The following is a 20596-nucleotide window of genomic DNA, read 5'->3' as shown; positions in this document are numbered from 1 at the left end:
GGATGGTCTTGATCTCCTGACCTGAAGGGATCTGCCTGCCCCGGCCTCCCAAAGTGCTGGGATTACAAGTGTAAGCCATAAAGTGAGTTTTTTGTAGGCAATATAGAGTTAGATCTTTTTTGAATCCACCCTGACAGTCTGTCTTTTAATTGCTATATTTAGACCATTCATATTTAAAATGAGTATTGATATAATCAGTTTAGTACCCTATTTTCTATTCATTGCTGTTATTGTTTCCTTTTTTTGTCTTCCACTCTGTGAAATTCTACTTTTTTTTTTTTTTTTTTTTTGAGACAGAGTTTCACTCTTGTCACCCAGACTGGAGTGCAATAGCACAGTCTCGCTCACTGCAACCTCCACCTCCTGGGTTCGAGTGATTCTCCTGCCTCAGCCTCCCAAGTAGCTGGGATTACAGGTGCACACCACCACACCCAGCTAATTTTTGTATTTTTAGTAGAGATGGGGTTTCACCATGTTGGCCAGGCTGATCTCGAACTCCTGACCTCAAGAGATCCGCCCACCTCACTGTGTGACTTCTGTTGTCTGTGAGGTTTATTTTTCTCCGGTTTTTATTTTTAAGCCTCACTTACTAGGGATCGCCCTGTGTCTGAATAGTAGTGTTTGGCCTTCAATTGGTTAGAAGTTGTGCTCAAATACGTCAAGCCAGTAAGTCTGCCAGTCTCTGCTGATGGGGGTGCGTGGGGGCTTGAAAATAGATTCAAATTTCCAACCATTTTCAAATCTTTCTGACTTTTACTTTCCCCGGAGCTTTCTTGTGCCTTCTCCGCACATGTACACAGCCTCCATTGTCCAGGGATGTGTGGGTGGCTTGAACTCGCTTTGCTGTGCTTATGTACAGCCTCTGGTCAATCGAGATGCATGAAGAACTTATTGTGGGCCCCTGTTCTATGACTGTCTAACCTCCTCCCTGGAACTTTCTATCAAATCCCCAGTCAGCCTGTCAGTGCACTGCTCAGCGGGGACTGCACCTCACGATAATGGAGCCCTGCCACCAAGGTGACCATTTTAGCTTACAGTGTTCCCAATCAGGTGAGCTCCCTCTGGCCATGCACCACCTGGATGGAACTACCTGTTTGAACAACAGAGCTGGGGATGGGGGCAGGGGCGGGTGATAAAAGCATCCCCACACAAGAATGCCCCAGACTCATGCTGTTTCCACCCAGTGTTCAGTGTTTTCAAAATCAAATGCTTCTCAGTTTGTTGTGTGCCTTTGGTTGATTTCCAACATGATGAGATGGTTGTTGTTGGCAGTTTTGCCCAGTTTTCTAGTTGCTTTTCTGGAGAGGATGTGTTCACCTCCTTACTTCATCATGTTGGAAACAAATGTTCCTTTTTTTTTTTTTTTTTTCTTTTTTTTGAGATGGAGCCTTGCTCCATCGTGCAGGCTGGAGTGCAGTGGTGCAATTTCAGCTCACTGCAACCTCTGCCTCCTCGATTTAAGCAATTCCCCTGTCTCAGCTTCCTGAGTAGCTGGGATTACAGGCACCCGCCACCATGTCCAGCTAATTTTTGTATTTTTAGTAGAGACGGGGTTTCACCATGCTGGCCAGGCTGGTCTCGAACTCCTGTGCTTAAGTGATCCGCCCGTCTTGGCTTCCCAAAGTGCTGGGATTACAGGTGTGAGCCACCACTCGTGGCCCAAATGTTCCTTCTTAAGGAGCATGCCAGATATTCTGATGTACATTTTTTATGATCACATGTCTTCTTTAGAATTCACTAAATACTGCCAGGCGCAGTGGCTCATGCCTGTAATCCCAGCACTTTGGGAAGCCGAGGTGGCCAGGTCACCTGAGGTCAGGAGTTAGAGACCAGCCTGGCCAACATGGCAAAACCCCGTCTCTACTAAAAATACAAAAATTAGCTGGGTATGGTGGTGGGCGCCTGTAATCCCAGCCACTTGGGAGGGTGAGGCAGGAGAATCACTTGAACCCAGTAGGTGGAGGTTGCAGTGAGTCAAGATCGTGCCACTGCACTACAGCCTGGGCAACACAGTGAGACTCCATCTTAAAAAAAAAAAAAAAAGAAGAAGTATATTTTGAACACCTTATGTTCAACCTTAACAAAGCTTTTCTATCTGCGGGTTTCTGTGTCCCAAGCTTTTCTCCACATTCCCCTGAGTAATCGAATATGTACAATAATACATCATGCATTTGTATTAAAGCAACATAAATACTCAGAATTAGTTGTGCCTTAATATATGTTTTATCCTTCTTTCAGAATTGAGCGGCTGGCCAAGGATATTATGAAAGACATAGGATATAGTGACATCATGGTCCTGTGTGTGCTTAAAGGAGGTTACAAATTCTGTGCTGATCTCGTAGAACACCTTAAGAACATCAGCCGAAATTCAGATCGATTTGTCTCTATGAAGGTTGATTTCATCAGACTAAAAAGTTACAGGGTAAGTTATTGCAAGTTCCGTTTTATGATATTTCGATTTAACAATGCTTTAGGATAAAAGAATCAATAATGTTATGAAAATGAAGAGTGCAATTTTAAAAAATGGAGATGAAAATGAAGGGTGGTTTTTTTTTTTTTTGAGACAGAGTCTCACTCTGTCGCCTAGGCTGGAGTACAGTGGCACGATCTCGACTCACTGCAAGCTCCGCCTCCTGGGTTCACGCCATTCTCCTGCCTCAGCCTCCTGAGTAGCTGGGACTACAGGCATCCGCCACCGTGCCCGGCTGATTTTTTGTATTTTTAGTAGAGACAGGGGTTTCACCATGTTAACCAGGAAGGTCTGAATCTCCTGACCTCGTGATCCACCAGCCTCAGCCTCCCAAAGTGCTGGGATTACAGGTGTGAGCCACTGCGCCCAGCCAGGGTAATTTTTTTTTAATTTGCAAGAATACTGCAACCTAACATAAGAATTCGAACGATATTATTTAGGGTGTGGGGTGGGGACTGTCTCTGTATTTTCACATATATGGGAGGATTCTGCAGTAATGATTTGTTCTTTCTTTTATGGTGATAAAGTGAGTGGTTATATCCTGGTGCCCAGCCCCACAACTGAGTGTGGTCAGTGTGAACACTGATTTGTTGTTTCTACTCTGGATGTCACTGTGGGTCCTGGGGACCTGTGGGAGGGTGTCCAGCCCAGAGAGGAGTCTTAGTACCTGGGTGGCTGCAGTTGTGGCCTGGAACTAAAGAAGAAAAGGCTGTAGGGACAGCACATTGCCAAGTGTGAGGAAACAAGGCCAGGGAGCTCTAGCGGAAGGCCTCTCCACCAGTTTACTCCATTAATCCTGGCTTTCTGTGGCCACCACTGGGCAGAATTAATGAAATTATTCTCCAAAGATGTTTCCTAACCAGATGCAGTGGCTCATGTGTATAATCCCAACACTTTGGGAGGCCAAGGGCAGAAGGATCCCCTGAGGCCAGGAGTTCGAGACCAGCCTGGGCAACATAGTGAGACCCTGTCTATACAAAAAGAAAATTTTTAAAATTAGCTGAGTGTGGTGGCATGTGCCTATGGTCCCAGGTACTCAAGAGGTTGAAGTGGGAGGATCACTTGAACCCAGGAGACAGAGGCTGCAGTGAGCTCTGATGGCACCATTGCACTCTAGCCTGGATGACAATGAAACCCTTGCCAAAAAAAAAAAAAAAGCTGTCGTTTCCTTAGTCTCCCTCCTCCTCCCTCTATGATGTTAACTTCTGTGATGCTTTCTGATTTAATGCATAGTAAAACATTAAAAATAACTTACTATTGGGTGAAGAGCCCTTGGAGTCAAACCATGAAAATATTCTCATTGACTAAACTAACTTGATGCATTTTAATTCATGAATCACTCTTTGAATTGGCCTTCTATTGCTGTGTGGCAAACTCACCACAAGTGTAGTGGCTTAAACCAACAGACACATGTATTATCTTAAAGTTTCTGTAGGTCAGAAATCTGGGCATGGTGTAGCTAGGTTTTCTGCTCAGAACCTTACAGGGACGAAATCAATGTGTTAGTTGGGATTTTGACATCATCTGAGGCTTTCAAGGTCACTGACTGTTGGCAAGCTCAGTTCCCATTTCCTTGTTGACTATAGGCTGGAGTTGGTAGACTCTCCACTCCTAGGGGTTGTCCTCAGGTGTTTGCTTCAGTTACACACAGATCGTTCACAATACCATTAGCTGTTGGCTTCTTCAAGTCTGATGGAATAATCTTAGCCCTTCTTTTAAAGCTCACCTGATTAGATCATGTTCACCCAGGCAACCTGCCTTTTGATGAACTCAAAATCTCCTGACTAGTCATCTAATCTTTGATGCGAATTCCTGCCACCTTTATGAGTCTTACCCACACTCAAGTGGAGAGGATTATGCAGGGTGTGTACACCAGGGGACCATGGTCTTCAGGGCCAGCAATCTGTCTTCCACATTCCTCATGTGACTCTCAGTTGGCTCAGTTCTAGAGCAGTGGGAAATTAGTTCTGATTTCTTAAGATACTCTGTGTTTTCCTGATGACCTCTCAGGCCAGAGTGAAGCTGGTTTTTGAAGACATCTTAGCTCTAATTTCTTGGTTTTATCTTCTCCTGAGAATTTTTTCTCTCTTTAGATTCTCTTCATTCTGGGTTAAATCCCTGTGCTTCCTTCTTACCAGATTTTTCTTACTCACTTGGCCCTGGCCCTTATTATATTTGTCCCTGGTTAACAGCATTTTAAAAACCTGTTAACATTTTCTTAAAAATTAAAGTTAGGTTTATTGAGCCATCATTTACATGCAGTAACATCCATCCTTTTTAGAGCTCAGTGAAGTTCAACAAATGTATATAATCATGTAAATCACCACAGTCAAGATATAGAACAGTTTCCTTAACAACACAAAGAATGCCCTTGTGTCCTTCATAGTCAACCTCCTCAACTCCCAAGCCCTGGAAACCACAGATACGTTTTCTTTACCTAAAGTTTTGCCGTTTCCAGAATGTCTTATAAATGTAATCATACATCATGTAGCTTTAGTAAATCAATAAATCATAACATAGTGCATTCATCCATATTGTGTGTGTTGTCAATGAAAAGAGTCAAACTCTGTAAAATATTTCAACAGGTTTACTCTGAGCCAAATATGAGTGACAAGTAGCCTGTGACACAGCCCTCAGGAGATCCTGAGAACATGCGTCCAAGGTGATCAGTGCACAACTTGGTTTTACACATTTTAGGGAGACAGAAGTTATCAATGAATACATGTTCGGTGTACATTGGTTTGGTCTGGATATCTGGGACAACTGGAAGTGGCGGCTTCCAGATCATGGGTAGATTAAAAGATTTTCTGATTGGCAATTGGTTGCAAGGGTCGTCATCAATAGAAAGGAATGTCTGGATTATGATAAGGGGTTGTGGAGGAGGCCAAGGTTTAATCATGCAGATGAAGCCTTCAGGTAACAGGCTTCAGAGAGAATAGATTGTAAATGTTTCTTATCAGACCTAAGGGGTCTATTCTATCAGCAATTCCTAAAGGGAGGAGGGCAACATGAGGCATGTCTGGCTGCTTCTTCCCATCATGGCCTGAACAAGTTTTTCAGGTTAACTTTGGAATGCCCTTGCTGAGAGGAGGGGTTCATTCCCCATGGTTGGGGGACTTAGAATTTTATTTTTGGTTTATAGTATCAGTAGTTCTCCTCCTCCTCCTCCTCCTCCTCCTCCTCCTCCCTTCTTCTTCTTTTCTTCTTCTTTTTTCTTTTGTGTGTGTATGTGTCCAGCAGAATTTGATTATATAGATAGAGTGCAGTTTGTTAGTCCATTCATCAGCTGAAGGATATTTGGGTTGTTTCTATTTTGGAGCAATTAGAAGTAAAGCTGCTATAGATATTCACGTGCAGGTATTTGTGTACTTATGACTTCACTTCCCTTAAGTAAATATTTGGAGGCAAGATGGGAGGTCATATGATGAATGTATATAAGAAATTACCTGGCCAGGTGCAGTGGCTCATGCCTGTAATCCTAGCACTTTGGCAGGCCGAGGTGGGTGGATCACCTGAGGTCAGGAGTTCAAGACCAGCTTGGTCAACATGGTGAAACCCCATCTCTACTAAAAATACAAAAATTAGCCAGGCGTGGTGGCGCGCACCTGTAATCCCAGCTACTCAAGAGGCTGAGGCAGGAGAATCACTTGAACCTGGGAGGCAGAGGTTGCAGTGAGCCGAGATCATGCCACTGTACTCCAGCCTGGGCAACAGAATGAGACTCCATCTCAAAAAAAAAAAAAATTGCCAAACTTTTCCCAAAGGATTGAATCATTTTGAATTCCTGCCAGCAATATGTGACAGTTCCTGTTACTCCATATTTTCAATAGCACTTAGTATTATCAGTTTTTCCTTATTTTTTTCTTGATTTTACCTGTTCTAATAGGTGATGATATCACATTGTGGTTTTAATTTGCATTTCCCTAATAAATAATGATTTGAACATAGTTACATTTGCTGGTTTGCTATTCATATAAATTTTCTGATGAAGTGTTTTTTCAACTATCTTACCCATTTAAAAAATTGGGTTGATTTCTTATTATTGTGTTTGAGAGTTTTATATTGGCCATAAATTTTTTATTAGATATGTGTTTTGATACATTTTCCAGTCAGTGAGATTTTTTCATTTTGTTTTTCAAAAAGCATAATTAAAAATTTTTTAAAAGTCCAGTTAATCTAGTGTTTCCTTTTGTGGATCATGCTTTTGGTGTACCTAAGAAAACTGCCTAACTCAAGATCACAAAGATTTTCTCTTTAAAAAAAAAAAAAAAAAAGTTTCATAGTTTTAGATTTAAATTTAGGTCTATGAGACATGTCATGTTAATTTTTTACTATGATATAAGATATGGATTGCAATTCCTTTTCCTTTCATTTTTGCATGAAGTGTTTGATTATTCCAGGATTATTTGCCAAAAAGACGATCCTTTTCCATGGAATTGCTTTTGATCTTTTCATGAAAATCAGCCTACTTTACATGTGTATGTGGGTCTATTTCTGGACACTATCAGGTCTGTTCATCTACGTTGTCACTGCTTTGATTACTGTAACTTTATAATAACTCTGTAAATTAAGTAGTATGTGTCCTCCAACTTTGTTCTTGGCTATTCTTGTTCTTTGTCTTTCCTTATAAATTTTAAGATCATGTAGCTGATTTCTACAAAATAACACGTTCGAATTTCATCAAGATTGCTTTGAATCTATAAATCAATTTGGGGGGATTGACATTGTAATACTATTTAGTCTTCCATTCCATGAACACAGTGTATCTCCTAATTTATTTAGATCTTATTTCAGTGTTTTCTAGTTTTCAAGTGTCAGATCTTAGACATATTTGGTTAGATATATACTTACATATTTAATGATTTTGATCCTATTATATTCAGTAAGTTTTTCTTTGAATTTCAAGTTCCAATTATTTATGGATAATATTTAGAAATACTATTAATTTTGCATATTGAATCCTATGACTTATGAAACTCACTTATGAGTTCTAATAGCTTTTTCATAGATTCTTGTGGGTTTTCTATGAAGATAATAATTTCTTCTTTAAATAGAGATGATTTTGCTTATTCCTTTATACTTATAGACCTTGTATTTCTTTTTATTGCATGATCGTGCCAGTTAGGACCTCCTGTACGCTCCTGAATAAGAATGGTGGAAGAAAACATCCTTGCCTTGTTTTCAATCAGCATAATACTGACTGGTGGTTTTTACAAGATGTTCTTTATCAGGTTAAGGAAGTTCCTTCTATTCCTAGTTTTCCAAGTGGTTTTTTGGTATTTTCTTAAAAAATTATGAATGAATATCATCAGTGTTTTTTCTAGATATGTTGATATGGTAAAATACATTGATTGGTTTTCTTATGTTGGACTATCTTTCCATTAATATAGTATAATGACATATTATCCTTTTCATATATTGCTGGATTCAGCTTGCTAATTTTTTTGAGGAATTTTACATTTAAGTGCTTGGAGGATATTAAACCATGGCTTTTTGTTTTTGTTTGTTTGTTTTTTTCTCGTAATGCCTTTTTCTGGTTCTGGTATCAGGCTTATATTTGTCTCATAAAATAAATTGGGAAGTATTTTCTCCTTATCTTTTTTTCAGAAGAGTTTGTGTAGAATTAGTACTAATTCATCTGTGGTATTTGGTAGAATTCACCAGTAAAACCATCTTGACATGGAGTTTTCTTTGTCAGAAGATTTTTTTAATTGGAATTAAATTGATTTAGTAGATACAGGAGTATTCAGGCTAATAGTTTTCTTGAGTGAACTTTAATAGTTTGTGTCTTTCAAGGCATTTGCTATTTTATCTAAGTTTTTACATTTCTGAACATAAAGTTGTTTATAATATTCCCTTATTACCTTTAATGCCTCTCTTTTATTCCTGATATTATTAAATTGTATCATCTGTCTCTTTCCTTTTCTTCACCAGTATGCCTAAAGGTTTTTCAGTTTTTTTAATTCTTTCAAAGAACCAATTTGTTGCTTCCTTGATTGTCTCTTTTGTGTTAATGTTTTCCGTTTTATTGATTTATGCTTTTATGTCATTTCCTTCCTTCTGTTTGTTTTGGGGTTAACTTTCTTTTATTTTCCTAGTTTCATAAAATGAAAGTTGAGTCATAGGTTTGAGATTTTCTTGTTTTCTAATACAAACATATAATGCTGTAAGTTTTCCTTTAAGTACTTCTTTAGCTACCTCTATACATTTTGATATATTGTGTTCATTTTCATTCAATTCAAACTATTTTCTAATTTTCTCTTTCACTCATTGGTTGTCTCATGTGGTTTGATTTTCAAGTATTTGGGGGATTTTCTTTAGATAATTCCTGCATTGTTTCCAGGTGAATTCTGTTGCAGAAACTATATTTTGTATGATTCCAATTCTTTTAAATTTTTTGAGACTTGTTCTATGGCCCAGAATATATTTGATATTGCTGAAACTATCACCATTGTAATCCATGTCAAATTAAATACCACTATTTCTTTCTAATTTCTCATGCCTTTTCCTTGTGTATTTCTCTGAACAGCACCTCTTAAGGGTGACCACTGAAAAACTAGGAATGTTATTTGTAACTTTTCAGCCAGTAAAGAGGACGAAAAGGAATAAAGGAAACTCCAAACTTGATTAATTCAATAGTAGACACAAAATAAGAAACAGGTAGCCTTATTATATTTGTATGACAGATAATGAAACGGAGACCTGAGATGTTCAGTAACATGCTCAAGGTCAAGCAGCATGTAAGTGGTGGATCTAGTATTTAAATCTCAGTTCGACACCAGAGTCCAAGATTGTGACCACTGGAGTGTACAGTCTCCCTAGAGATGTGTTAAGATAAATTAGGCTAAAAGGAAGAACATTTGACCAAATGAATCAGCATTATTTTTTCTTGAGCTTTATTTTGACATTTACCTAACCCGGCTAAGCCAGCTTTTATAATTGCTGGAAGAATGACAATATCCATAAATAGACAATTGCCTGCTTTTTTTTCTGAAATGTTTTATATGTTGAATTAATAAGCTATGAAGAAGTACCTTCTAAGAAAATGAATATTAATATTAACACTGGGTTTTTCTATAAATTATGGAACACTATGCTTTTCTTTTCCTCTTTCTGCCCTGCACCATGGAGATATTCCACAAGACATGAATTTTCACTCTACCTGCTTGTTCTCTGGATTCACTTAAAGGTTGCTTGCTGCTTTTGGGAGGCCAAATCCAGAAAAAGTCAGAAAGAACCTTGAGCTTCAAGCTTCATACCCACTCCTGAGCTTATAGACACTCGAATTGAAGAGAAACAGGCATAATTCAGCAGCCCCTTGAGATACCCGATTGCGTGTGTGTGGGGGGTGGTGGGTGGGTGTTTAGAGGCAGGGTCTCGCTCCATCACGCAGGCTGTGTGGTCATAGCTCACTACAACTTCAACCTCCCTGGGATCAAATGATCCTCCTGCCTCAACTTCCCAAATAGCTAGTACTGCAATCAGATTTAGTGTGTTTTGAGAAAGCTCTATCAGGGTAGAAGTGGGAGGCCTTTTGGGATATCTATTCTAAGGGACTTTGAGTGAAGAAACAGGAGAATTTGAGGGAAGTATTGTTAGGTGCCAGCAAGTGACTTTTTAGACAGCTTTTTTGTATGTGGATGCATTATTTGCCAAGTTTCTCCCCTTTATTCCCTCTCAAATGTTGCCCTGGTTTAAAAGCTCATTAATTTATATGCAATCCAATGTGAGGATAAAGTGTAATTCAGAGGTGCAACATTCTGATCTCATTGTTTTCCACCAATTTGGTTAGCTAACCTCTGCACAAAGTACAGCCTTCAAACTACAACTTCAAGGCTTTAAAAATTGAGGATGAACTTTATTTTAGGCAGGCCACAGTTGCCCTAGATCCCGCCCCATGTTGTTTGAATGTGCCCTGCTTTGTATGAATAATCCCTGCATGTTGGCAACACCAAGAGATTTTTTGGAGCTCAAATACAACTCACAGTGTAACCACAGTAGGGCTGAGAGATTTGCCACGCAGGGGATGTGGGCCCCTGGGGAAGCTGGCGTTCGTATTAAAGAAGCTCATTAGAGCTAAGGGTTAGCCACAAACCTGCTCCCTTGAGGGAAGAGAAACGCTAAATACATTTTTTCTCTCTCATTCCCACAGTTCAGAACAAAGGGTTTAAATCAGTCAGCTCTTGTTATCTGTGCTAGTGAGGAACGGGAACAGAATGGATAAGCCAGGTCCAGTGTCTTCAGTTTTAGTGAGTAGTCTTCACCCTATACCAAGGTGAACTTTTGCTGAACTGTTTCCAAGTAGCAAGGGTGTCTGGAATTAAAAGCCTCTTTTTCTTCTTTTTTTTTTTTTTCTTGAGGCAGAGTCTCGCTCTGTCACCCAGGCTGGAGTACAGTGGTGCGATCTTGACTCACGGCAAGCTCCGCCTCCTGGGTTCCCACCATTCTCCTGCCTCAGCCTCCTGAGTAGCTGGGACTATAGGCACCCACCACCACGCCCGGCTAATTTTTTGTATTTTTAGTAGAGACAGCGTTTCACCATGGTAGCCAGGATGGTCTTGATCTCCTGACCTCGTGATCTGCCTGTCTCGGCCTCCCAAAGTGCTAGGATTACAGGTGTGAGCCATCACGCTCAGCTGAAAGCCTCCTTTTCTTGGCTGGGCACAGTGACTCACACCTGTAATCCCAGCACTTTGGGAGGCCGAGGTGGGCTGATTATCTGAGGTCAGGAGTTTGAGGCCAGCCTGGCCAACATGTTGAAACCCCATCTCTACTAAAAATACAAAAATTAGCTGGGTGTGGTGGTGGGCACGTGTAATCCCAGCTACTCGGGAGGCTGAGGCAATAAAATCACTTGAACCCGGGAGGTGGAGGTTGCAGTGAGCTGAGTTCACACCACTGCACTCCAGCCTGGGTGACAGAGCAAGACACCATCTTAAGAGAAAAAAAGAAAAAGAAAGCCTCCTTTTCTTTTTGAGACAGGAAATCTGTTTTTAGCAGAGTCTCACCTTGGGCTTTGGGTGAGGAAAAAAGACTCCAATTCTTTGAAGATAGGAGAAGAGTTCCTCAGTTTTTGGGGGTGTTAGATGGGTCCAAAGCAGGTTTATAGGTACACATGCACACACACATATATGTTTTTAAGTAAAAATGGAGAAGAAAAATAAAGAAATAGGAAAGTAGAAGAAAATAAAGGAATAGAAGGAGGAAGATGAGAGACCAAAAAAATTCTAAAACTTACCATATTTCTTTAAATCTAAAGACATCATAGATTGTTACTTTAGGTACCACTATGAAATAAAAAATGCTCTAAATTAAGCCATGACTTGACTTGGATTGTATGTAAGATGCATCTTGATTTGGGAGATATTATAATATAACAAAAAATGTGCAACTTGGAGTTAGTGAAAATTGGTAGCTCCTCCTCTTTTTCAGTAATCTTATTTGCAAGTGTTCGAATAGCTGAAATATAACAGAAAACGTTGTCTTTACTCTTTGGTCATTTAAAAATCTTGAGTCCTGTGCCAGGCGCGGTGGCTCACGCCTGTAATCCCAGCACTTTGGGAGGCCGAGGCAGGCAGATCACAGGGTCAAGAGATCGAGACCATCCTGGCCAACATGGTGAAACCTCGCCTCTACTAAATATACAAAAATTAGCTGGGTGTGGTGGCGTGCGCCTGTAGTCACAGCTACTTGGGAGGCTGAGGCAGGAGAATCCCTTGAACCCGGGAGGTGGAGGTTGCAGTGAGCCAAGATGGCACCACTGCACTATAGTCTGGGGACAGAGTGAGACTCTGTCTCAAAAAAAAAAAAAAAAAATCTTGGGTCCTGCAATGTCACTTCAATACTCTTTTGCAAACAGTTGGATATTTCCTTTGAAGCTACAGATTTTTTCCATGTTAGTGTCTAAAATATTTTTTAACGTCCTCAAAATATTTTTGCAAACTTCAAAGGGGGAGTTATTAACTAAAGAGTAAGTCAGGAATAGGCCTGGGTAGTTTGAATCAGTTCACGTAAATCATTAAAAATTAATCAGAAGTATTTACGAAAACCAGAACATAATTTCTATGTGCCCTCTGGATAGAAACGCTGAAACATCTGTCTTATTCCTGTGTGTACTGAAGCAAAGAGTGTTGATGGACCCGTTTTCTCTTTGACTTTTGGGTTTTAAGAGATATTTACTATGGGCTTTCAGCAGGGCATGGATGAAGAAAATTGGCATGAAACAAATACCTAGTTTGGCCTTAAAAAGAGATCATCTAGCATTGCTCTAAGCAAGTTTACTTTGAGATAGTTAATTCTATGAAGTGAAATATTTTTTTTAAAGTGAAACCAAAGCCCATTTATGTAATATGGTTAATCTCAATATTTTTTGTTATCACTCCTTACAGCCTTTTTATTTTATAAATAGCCATGCATATTCTTAATATACATTCTTTATATTCAAATTTAGTTCTCTATAGAGATTCTCGTTAGAGTTTTTTTCCTTATGAAAAGCAGACACTGAGAGGGAAAATAAGAGAATGATGCAGAAGTAATTATTAGATTATAGCATCAATCCAGTGTTGAGAGATCACTCTGGGGACAGAGCTGTGCTTAACTCAGCTGACTGCAACAGGCTGGGGTTGAATCCAGGACCGGGAACATGACCCAGCCCTGGAGCAGACATATCAGGGAAGGGACTCACTCTGCTACAGATGCAAGTTGAAGTCCAGTGCAGCAGGGGTCATAAGTAGTTGAAAGATGGATGAAATGGCCAGGCGCAGTGGCTCATGCCTGTAATCCCAGCACTTTAGGAGGCTGAGACGGGCAGATCACTTCAGCTCCGGAGTTCAAGACCAGCCTGAGCAACATGGTGAAATGCCAGCTCTACTAAAAATACAAAAATTAGCCAGTTGTGGTGGCAGGCGCCTGTAGTCCCAGCTACTCAGGAGACTGGGAAGGTTGCAGTGAGCTGAAATTGCGCCACTGCACTCCAACCTGGTTGACAGAACGAGACTCCATCTCAAAAAAAGATGGATGAAAGATCACAACCTTCAGAACTCCAAGCCAGTATCAGGTATCAGCCCACCTATGTATGTTGGTACCACTCCTAATAAAAAATAATATTCACTGACTACTTAGGGCCAACTATTGTTCTAAATATTTTATATCTATTAGCTCATTAAGCCCTTGCAAGATCCTTATAAAGTTTCACAGGTGAGGACATAGAGGCCAGAGGGGTTAGCTGAGTTCCCAAGGACACACGGCTAGGAAGTGGCAGTCTGTATGACGTCCAAACCAGGTCCTTTAACACCACGTCTGTCTCCTGGATCTATGGAAGAGGAAAAGGACTCCAGTCCCTAGGAGGTGGACTGGCAGGAGAAAAAGGCCCCCCAGTTCTGCAGGAATGCTGGGCAAGCTCCCAGGAAGGGACGTGGGCACAGGACAAGGGACAAATCCAGAGCACACAGTGGATACTGCAACTTGGGAACAGAGCAGAAAGACCAAAACCATGGTGAGAGGCATAACATTCAGTGGCTGGGCATCAGACTCCAGTTGGCTGCCTAGCAGTTCCAGAGAGTTCCAGCCCCAGCTAAGGTCGAATTTCTTCCTAGCGATTTGATGAGGTCGAGCCAGTAGGTGAGGTGGGGATAGGATAGGGAGCAAGTGACTTAACAGTTAGGAGGGAAGAAGCTGGAAACTAGGAAGGGTCAGACCCACAAGAAAGTGTACGTGTTATTAGCATTAATCACAACAGATGCCTGAAGATTTCGGTTGTATTTCATGTTCTCTGCATTTCCTCCATTTATCATTTGAGAGCTTGCTGGTCCCATGAAACTTAAGCATGCTATATATATATACAAAAAGTATGCTTGTATTAATCTGTTCTCATGCTGCTAATAAATACATAACTGAAACTGGGTAATTTATAAAAGAAAGAGGTTTATTTATTTATTTTTATTTACTTTAAGTTCTAGGGTTCCTGTGCACAATGTACAGGTTTGTTACATAGGTATACATGTGCCATGTTGGTTTGCTGCACCCATCAACTCGACATTTACATTAGTTATTTCTCCGAATGCTATCCTTCCCGCAGTCCTCGACTCCCCCATAGGCCTCGGTGTGATGTTCCCCGCCCTGTGTCCATGTGTTCTCATTGTTTAACTCCCACCTATGAGTGAGAACATGCAGTGTTTGGTTTTCTGTCCTTGTGATAGTTTGCTGAAAATGATGATTTCCAGCTTCATCCATGTCCCTGCAAAGGACATGAACTCATCTGTTTTTCTGCTGCAATAGTATTCCACAGTGTATATGTGCCACATTTTCTTAATCTAGTCTATCATTGATGGACATTTGGATTGGTTCCAACTCTTTGCTATTGTGAATAGTGCTGCAATAAACACATGTGTGCATGTGTCTTTATAGCAGCATGATTTATAATCCTTTGGGCATATACCCAGTAATGGGATGGCTGGGTCAAATGGTATTTCTAGTTCTAGATCCTTGAGGAATTGCCACATTGTCTTCCACAGTAGTTGAACTAATTTACACTCCCACCAACAATGTAAAAGTGTTCCTATTTCTCCATATCCTCTCCAGCATCTGTTGTTTCCTGACTTTTTAATGATAGCCATTCTAACTGGAGTGAAATGGTATCTCATTGTGGTTTTGATTTGCATTTCTTTGATGACCAGTGATGATGAACATTTTTTTCATGTGTCTGTTGGCTGCATAAATGTCTTCTTTTGAGAAGTGTCTGTTCATGTCTTTTGCCCACTTTTTGATGGGGTTGTTTGTTTTTTCTTGTAAATTTGTTTAACTTCTTTGTAGATTCTGGATATTGCCTTTTGTCAGATGGGTAAATTGCAAAAATTTTCTCCCACTCTGTAGGTTGCCTGTTCACTCTGATGATAGTTTCTTTTGCTGCGCAGAAGCTCTTTAGTTTAATTAGATCCCATTTGTCTATTTTGGCTTTTGTTGCCATTGCTTTGGTGTTTTAGTCACGAAGTCTTTGCCCATGCCTATGTCCTGAATGGTATTGCCTAGGTTTTCTTCCAGGGTTTTTGCAGTTTAAGGTCTTACATTTAAGTCTTTAATCCATCTTGAGTTAAATTTTGTATAAGGTGTAAGGAAGGGACCCAGTTTCAGCTTTCTACATATGGCTAGCTAATTTTCCCAGCACCGTTTATTAAAAAGGGAATCCTTTCCCCATTGCTTGTTTTTGTCAGGTTTGTCAAAGATCAGATGGTTGTAGATGTGTGGTCTTATTTCTGAGGCTTCTGTTCTGTTCTTTTGGTCTATAGATCTGTTTGGTACCAGTACCATGCTGTTTTGGTTACTGTAGCCTTATAGTATAGTTTGAAGTCAGGTAGCATGATGCCTCCAGCGTTGATCTTTTTGCTTGGGATTGTCTTGGCTATGCAGGCTCTTTTTTGGTTCCATATGAACTTTAAAGTAGTTTTTTCCAATTCTGTGAAGAAAGTCATTGGTAGCTTGATGGGCATGGCATTGAATCTATAAATTACCTTGGGCAGTATGGACATTTTCACGATATTGAGTCTTCCTATCCATGAGCATGGAATGTTCTTCCATTTGTTTGTGTCCTCTTTTATTTTGTTGAGCAGTGGTTTGTAGTTCTCCTTGAAGAGGTCCTTCACATCCCTTGTAAGTTGGATTCCTAGGTATTTTATTCTCTTTGTAGCAATTGTGAATGGGAGTTCACTCATGATTTGGCTCTCTGTTTGTCTGTTATTGGTGTATAGGAATGCTTGTGATTTTTGCACATTGATTTTTGTATCCTGAGACTTTGCTGAGGTTGCTTATCAGCTTAAGGAGATTTTGGGCTGAGATGATGGGGTTTTCTAAATATACAATCATGTCATCTGCAAACAGGGACAACTGACTTCCTCTTTTCCTAATTGAATACCCTTTATTTCTTTCTCTTGCCTGATTGCCCTAGCCAGAACTTCCAACACTATTTTGAATAGGAGTGGTGAGAGAGGGCATCCCTGTCTTGTGCCAGTTTTCAAAGGGAATGCTTCCAGTTTTTGCCCATTCAGTATGATATTGGCTGTGGGTTTGTTGTAAATAGCTCTTATTATTTTGAGATACATTCCATCAATACCGAATTTATTGAGAGTTTTTCGCATGAAGGCTGTTGAATTTTGTTGAAGGCCTTTTCTGCATCTATTGAGATAATCATGTGGTTTTTGTCATTCATTCTATTTATGCGATGGATTATGTTTATTGATTTATGTATGTTGAACCAGCCTTGCATCCCAGGGATAAACCCAACTTAATCGTGGTGGATAAGCTTTTTGATGTGCTGCTGGATTCAGTTTGCCAGAATTTTTTTAAGGATTTTCACATTAGGGATATTGGTCTAAAATTTTCTTTTTTTGCTGTGTCTTTGCCAGGCTTTGGTATCAGGATGATGCTGGCCTCATAAAATGATTTAGGAAGGATTCCCTGTTTTTCTATTAATTGGAATCGTTTCAGAAGGAATGGTACCAGCTCCTCCTTGTACCTCTGGTAGAATTTGGCTGTGAATCCATCTGGTTCTGGACTTATTTTGGTTGGTAGGCTATTAATTATTGCCTCAATTTCAGAACCTGTTATTGGTCTTTTCAGAGATTCAACTTCTAACTGGTTTAGTCTTGGGAGGGTGTATGTATCCAGAATTTATCCATTTCTTCTAGATTTTCTAGTTTACTTGCATAGAGGTGTTTATAGTATTCTCTGAATACTATAGTTTGTATTTCTGAATACTATATTTCTGAATATAATGAATACTGTATTTCTGAATACTATAGTTTGTATTTCTGTGGTATCAGTGGTGATATCCGCTTTATCTTTTTTTATTGCATCTATTTGATTCTTCTCTCTTTTCTTCTTTATTAGTCTTGCTAGTGGTCTATGTTGTTGATCTTTTCAAAAAACCAGCTCCTGGATTCATTGATTTTTTGAAGGGTGTTTTATGTCTCTGTCTCCTTCAGTTCTGCTCTGATGTTAGTTATTTCTTGCTTTCTGCTAGCTTTCGAATGTGTTTGTTCTTGCTTTTCTAGCTCTTTTAATTGTGATGTTAGGGTGTTGATTTTTGATCTTTCCTGCTTTCTCTTGTGGGCATTTAGTGCTATAAATTTCCCTCTACACACTGCTTTAAATGTGTCCCAGAGATTCTGGTATGTTGTGTCTTTGTTCTCATTGGTTTCAAAGAACATCTTTATTTCTGTCTTCATTTCGTTATGTACTCAGTAGTCATTCAGGAGCAGGTTGTTCAGTTTGCATGTAGTTGTGTAGTTTTGAGTGAGTTTCTTAATCCTGAGTTCTAATTTGATTGCACTGTGGTCTGAGATACAGTTTGTTGTGATTTCTGTTCTTTTACATTTGCTGAGGAATGTTTTACTTTCAATTATGTGGTCAATTTTAGAATAACTGTGATGTGGTGCTGAGAAGAATGTATATTCTGTTGATTTGGGGTGGAGAGTTCTGTAAATGTCTATTAGGTCTGCTTGGTGCAAAGCTGAGCTCAAGTCCTGGATATCCTTGTTAACCTTCTGTCTCGTTGGTCTGTCTAATATTGACAGTAGGGTGTTAAAGTCTCCCATTATTATTGTGTGGGAGTCTAAGTCTCTTTGTAGGTCTCTAAGGACCTGCTTTATGAATTTGGGTGCTCCTATGTTGGGTGCGTATATATTTAGGATAGTTAGCTCTTCTTGTTGAATTTATCCCTTTACCATTCGTAATGGCCTTGTCTCTTTTGGTCTTTGTTGGTTAAAAGTCTGCTTTATCAGAGACCAGGATTGCAACCCTGCTTTTTTTGTTTTCCCTTTGCTTGGTAGATCTTCCTCCATCCCTTTATTTTCAGCCTAGTATGTCTCTGCATGTGAGATGGGTCTCCTGAATACAGCACACTGATGGGTCTTGACTCTTTACCCAATTCGCCAGTCTGTGTCTTTTAATTGGGGCATTTAGCCCATTTACATTTAAGGTTAATATTGTTATGTGTTAATTTGATCCTGTCATTATGATGTTAACTGGTTATTTTGCCTGTTTATTGATGCAGTTTCTTCATAGCATTTATGGTCTTTACAATTTGGCATGTTTTTGCAGTGGTTGGTACTGGTTGTTCCTTTAGATGTTTAGAGGTTCCTTCATGAGCTCTTGTAAGGCAGGCCTTGTGGTGACAAAATCTCTCAGCATTTGCTTGTCTGTAAAGGATTTTATTTCTCCTTCACTTATGAAGCTTAATTTGGCTGGATGTGAAATTCTGGGTTGAAAATTCTTTACTTGAAGAATGTTGAATATTGGCCCCCACTCTCTTCTGAATTGTAGGGTTTCTGCTGAGAGATCCGCTGTTAGTCTGATGGGCTTCCCTTTGTGGGTAACCCAACCTTTCTCTCTGGCTGCCCTTAACATTTTTTCCTTCATTTCAAACTTGGTGAATCTGACAATTATGTGTCTTGGGGTTGCTCTTCTCAGGGAGTATCTTTGTGGTTTTCTCTGTATTTCCTGAATTTGAATGTTGGCCTGCCTTGCTACACTGGGGAAGTTCTCCTGGGTAATATCCTGAAGAGTGTTTTCTAACTTGGTTCCATTCTCCCCATCACTTTTAGGACACCAGTCAAATGTAGATTTGGTCTTTTCACATAGTCCTATATTTCTTGGAGATTTTGTTCTTTACTTTTTTTTTGTCTAATCTTGTCTTCTCACTTTATTTCATTAATTTAATCTTCAATCACTGATATCCTTTCTTCTACTTGATTGAATCAGCTATTGAAGCTTGTGCATGCATCACGAAGTTCTTATACTGTGGTTTTCAGCTCCATCAGGTCATTTAAGTTCTTCTCTACACTGTTTATTCTAGTTAGCCATTTGTCTAACCTTTTTTCAAGGTTTTTAGCTTCCTTGTGATGAGTTAGAACATGCTTCTTTAGCTTAGAGAAGTTTGTTATTACTGACCTTCTGAAGCCTACTTCTGTCAACTCCTCAAACTCATTCTCTGTCCAGTTTTGTTCCATTGCTGGTAAGGAGCTGCAATCCTTTGGAGGAGAAGAAGCGCTCTGGTTTTTGGAATTTTCAGCTTTTCTGCTCTGGTTTCTCCCCATCTTTGTGGTTTTATCTACCTTTGGTCTTTGATGTTGGTGACCTACAGATGGGGTTTTGGTGTGGGTATCCTTTTTGTTGATGTTGATGCTATTCCTTTCTGTTTGTTAGTTTTCCTTCTAACAGGCTCCTCAGCTGTGGGTCTGTTGGAGTTTGCTGGAGGTCCACTCCAAACCCTGTTTGCCTGGGTATCACCAGCAGAGGCTGCAGAACAGCAAATATTGCAGAACAGTAAATATTGCTGCCTGATCCTTCCTCTGGAAGTTTCGTCCCAGAAGGGCACCCACCTGTATGAGGTGTCTGTCAGCCCCTACTGGGAGGTGTCTCCCAGTCAGTCTGTCCATTTTCAGAGCTCGAACTCTGTGCTGGGAGAACCACTGCTCTCTTCAGAGCTGTCAGATGGGGACGTTTAAGTCTGCAGAAGTTGACTGCTGCCTTTTGTTCAGCTATACCCTGCCCACAGAGGTGGAGTCTAGAGAGGCAGTAGGCCTTGCTGAGCTTTGGTGGGCTCTGCCCCGTTTGAGCTTCCCGGCCACTTTGTTTACCTACTGAAGCCTCAGCAATGGTGGATGCCCCTCCCTCTGCCCAGCTGCAGCGTCACAGGTCGATCTCAGACTGCTGTGCTAGCAGTGAGCGAGGTTCCATGGGCGTGGGACTGCTGAGCCAGGCATGGGAGGGAATCTTCTTTTCTGCCAGTTGCTAAAACTGTGGGAAAAGTGCAGTATTTGGACGAAAGTATACAGTTCCTCCAGGTACAGTCTGTCACAGCTTCCCTTGGCTAGGAAAGGGAAATCCCCTGACTCCTTGTGCTTCTGGGTGAGGCAGTGCCCCTCCCTGCTTTGACTTGCCCCCTATGGGCTGCACCCACTGTCCAACCAGTCCCAATGAGATGAACCAGGTACCTCAGTTGGAAATACAGAAATCTCCCATCTTCTGCGTCAGTCACACTGGGAGCTGCAGACTGGAGCTCTTCCTGTTCAGCCATCTTGGAAGTGACCCAGGAAAGAGGTTTAATGGACTCACAGTTCCATATGGCTGGGG

At 40.4% G+C, this 20596-nt stretch overlaps 1 protein-coding gene across 3 annotated transcripts in view; it reads left to right on the top strand.

The window, feature by feature from the left end:
• The window catches only part of PRTFDC1 (phosphoribosyl transferase domain containing 1), a 108762-nt gene that overhangs the window by 12658 nt on the left and 75508 nt on the right, over positions 1 to 20596 (top strand). For all 3 annotated transcript variants that reach the window (XM_001101923.4, XM_015146641.3, XM_015146640.3), the window contains one exon: positions 2239 to 2422. In XM_001101923.4, the coding sequence (XP_001101923.2) occupies positions 2239 to 2422 (184 nt within the window). The remainder of the gene's footprint in view (positions 1 to 2238; positions 2423 to 20596) is intronic.

The sequence above is a fragment of the Macaca mulatta genome, chromosome 9 (genome assembly GCF_049350105.2).
Source record: "Macaca mulatta isolate MMU2019108-1 chromosome 9, T2T-MMU8v2.0, whole genome shotgun sequence".
NCBI classification, from domain to species: Eukaryota; Metazoa; Chordata; class Mammalia; order Primates; family Cercopithecidae; genus Macaca; species Macaca mulatta.
This window is presented reverse-complemented; position numbering and strand designations above follow the sequence as displayed.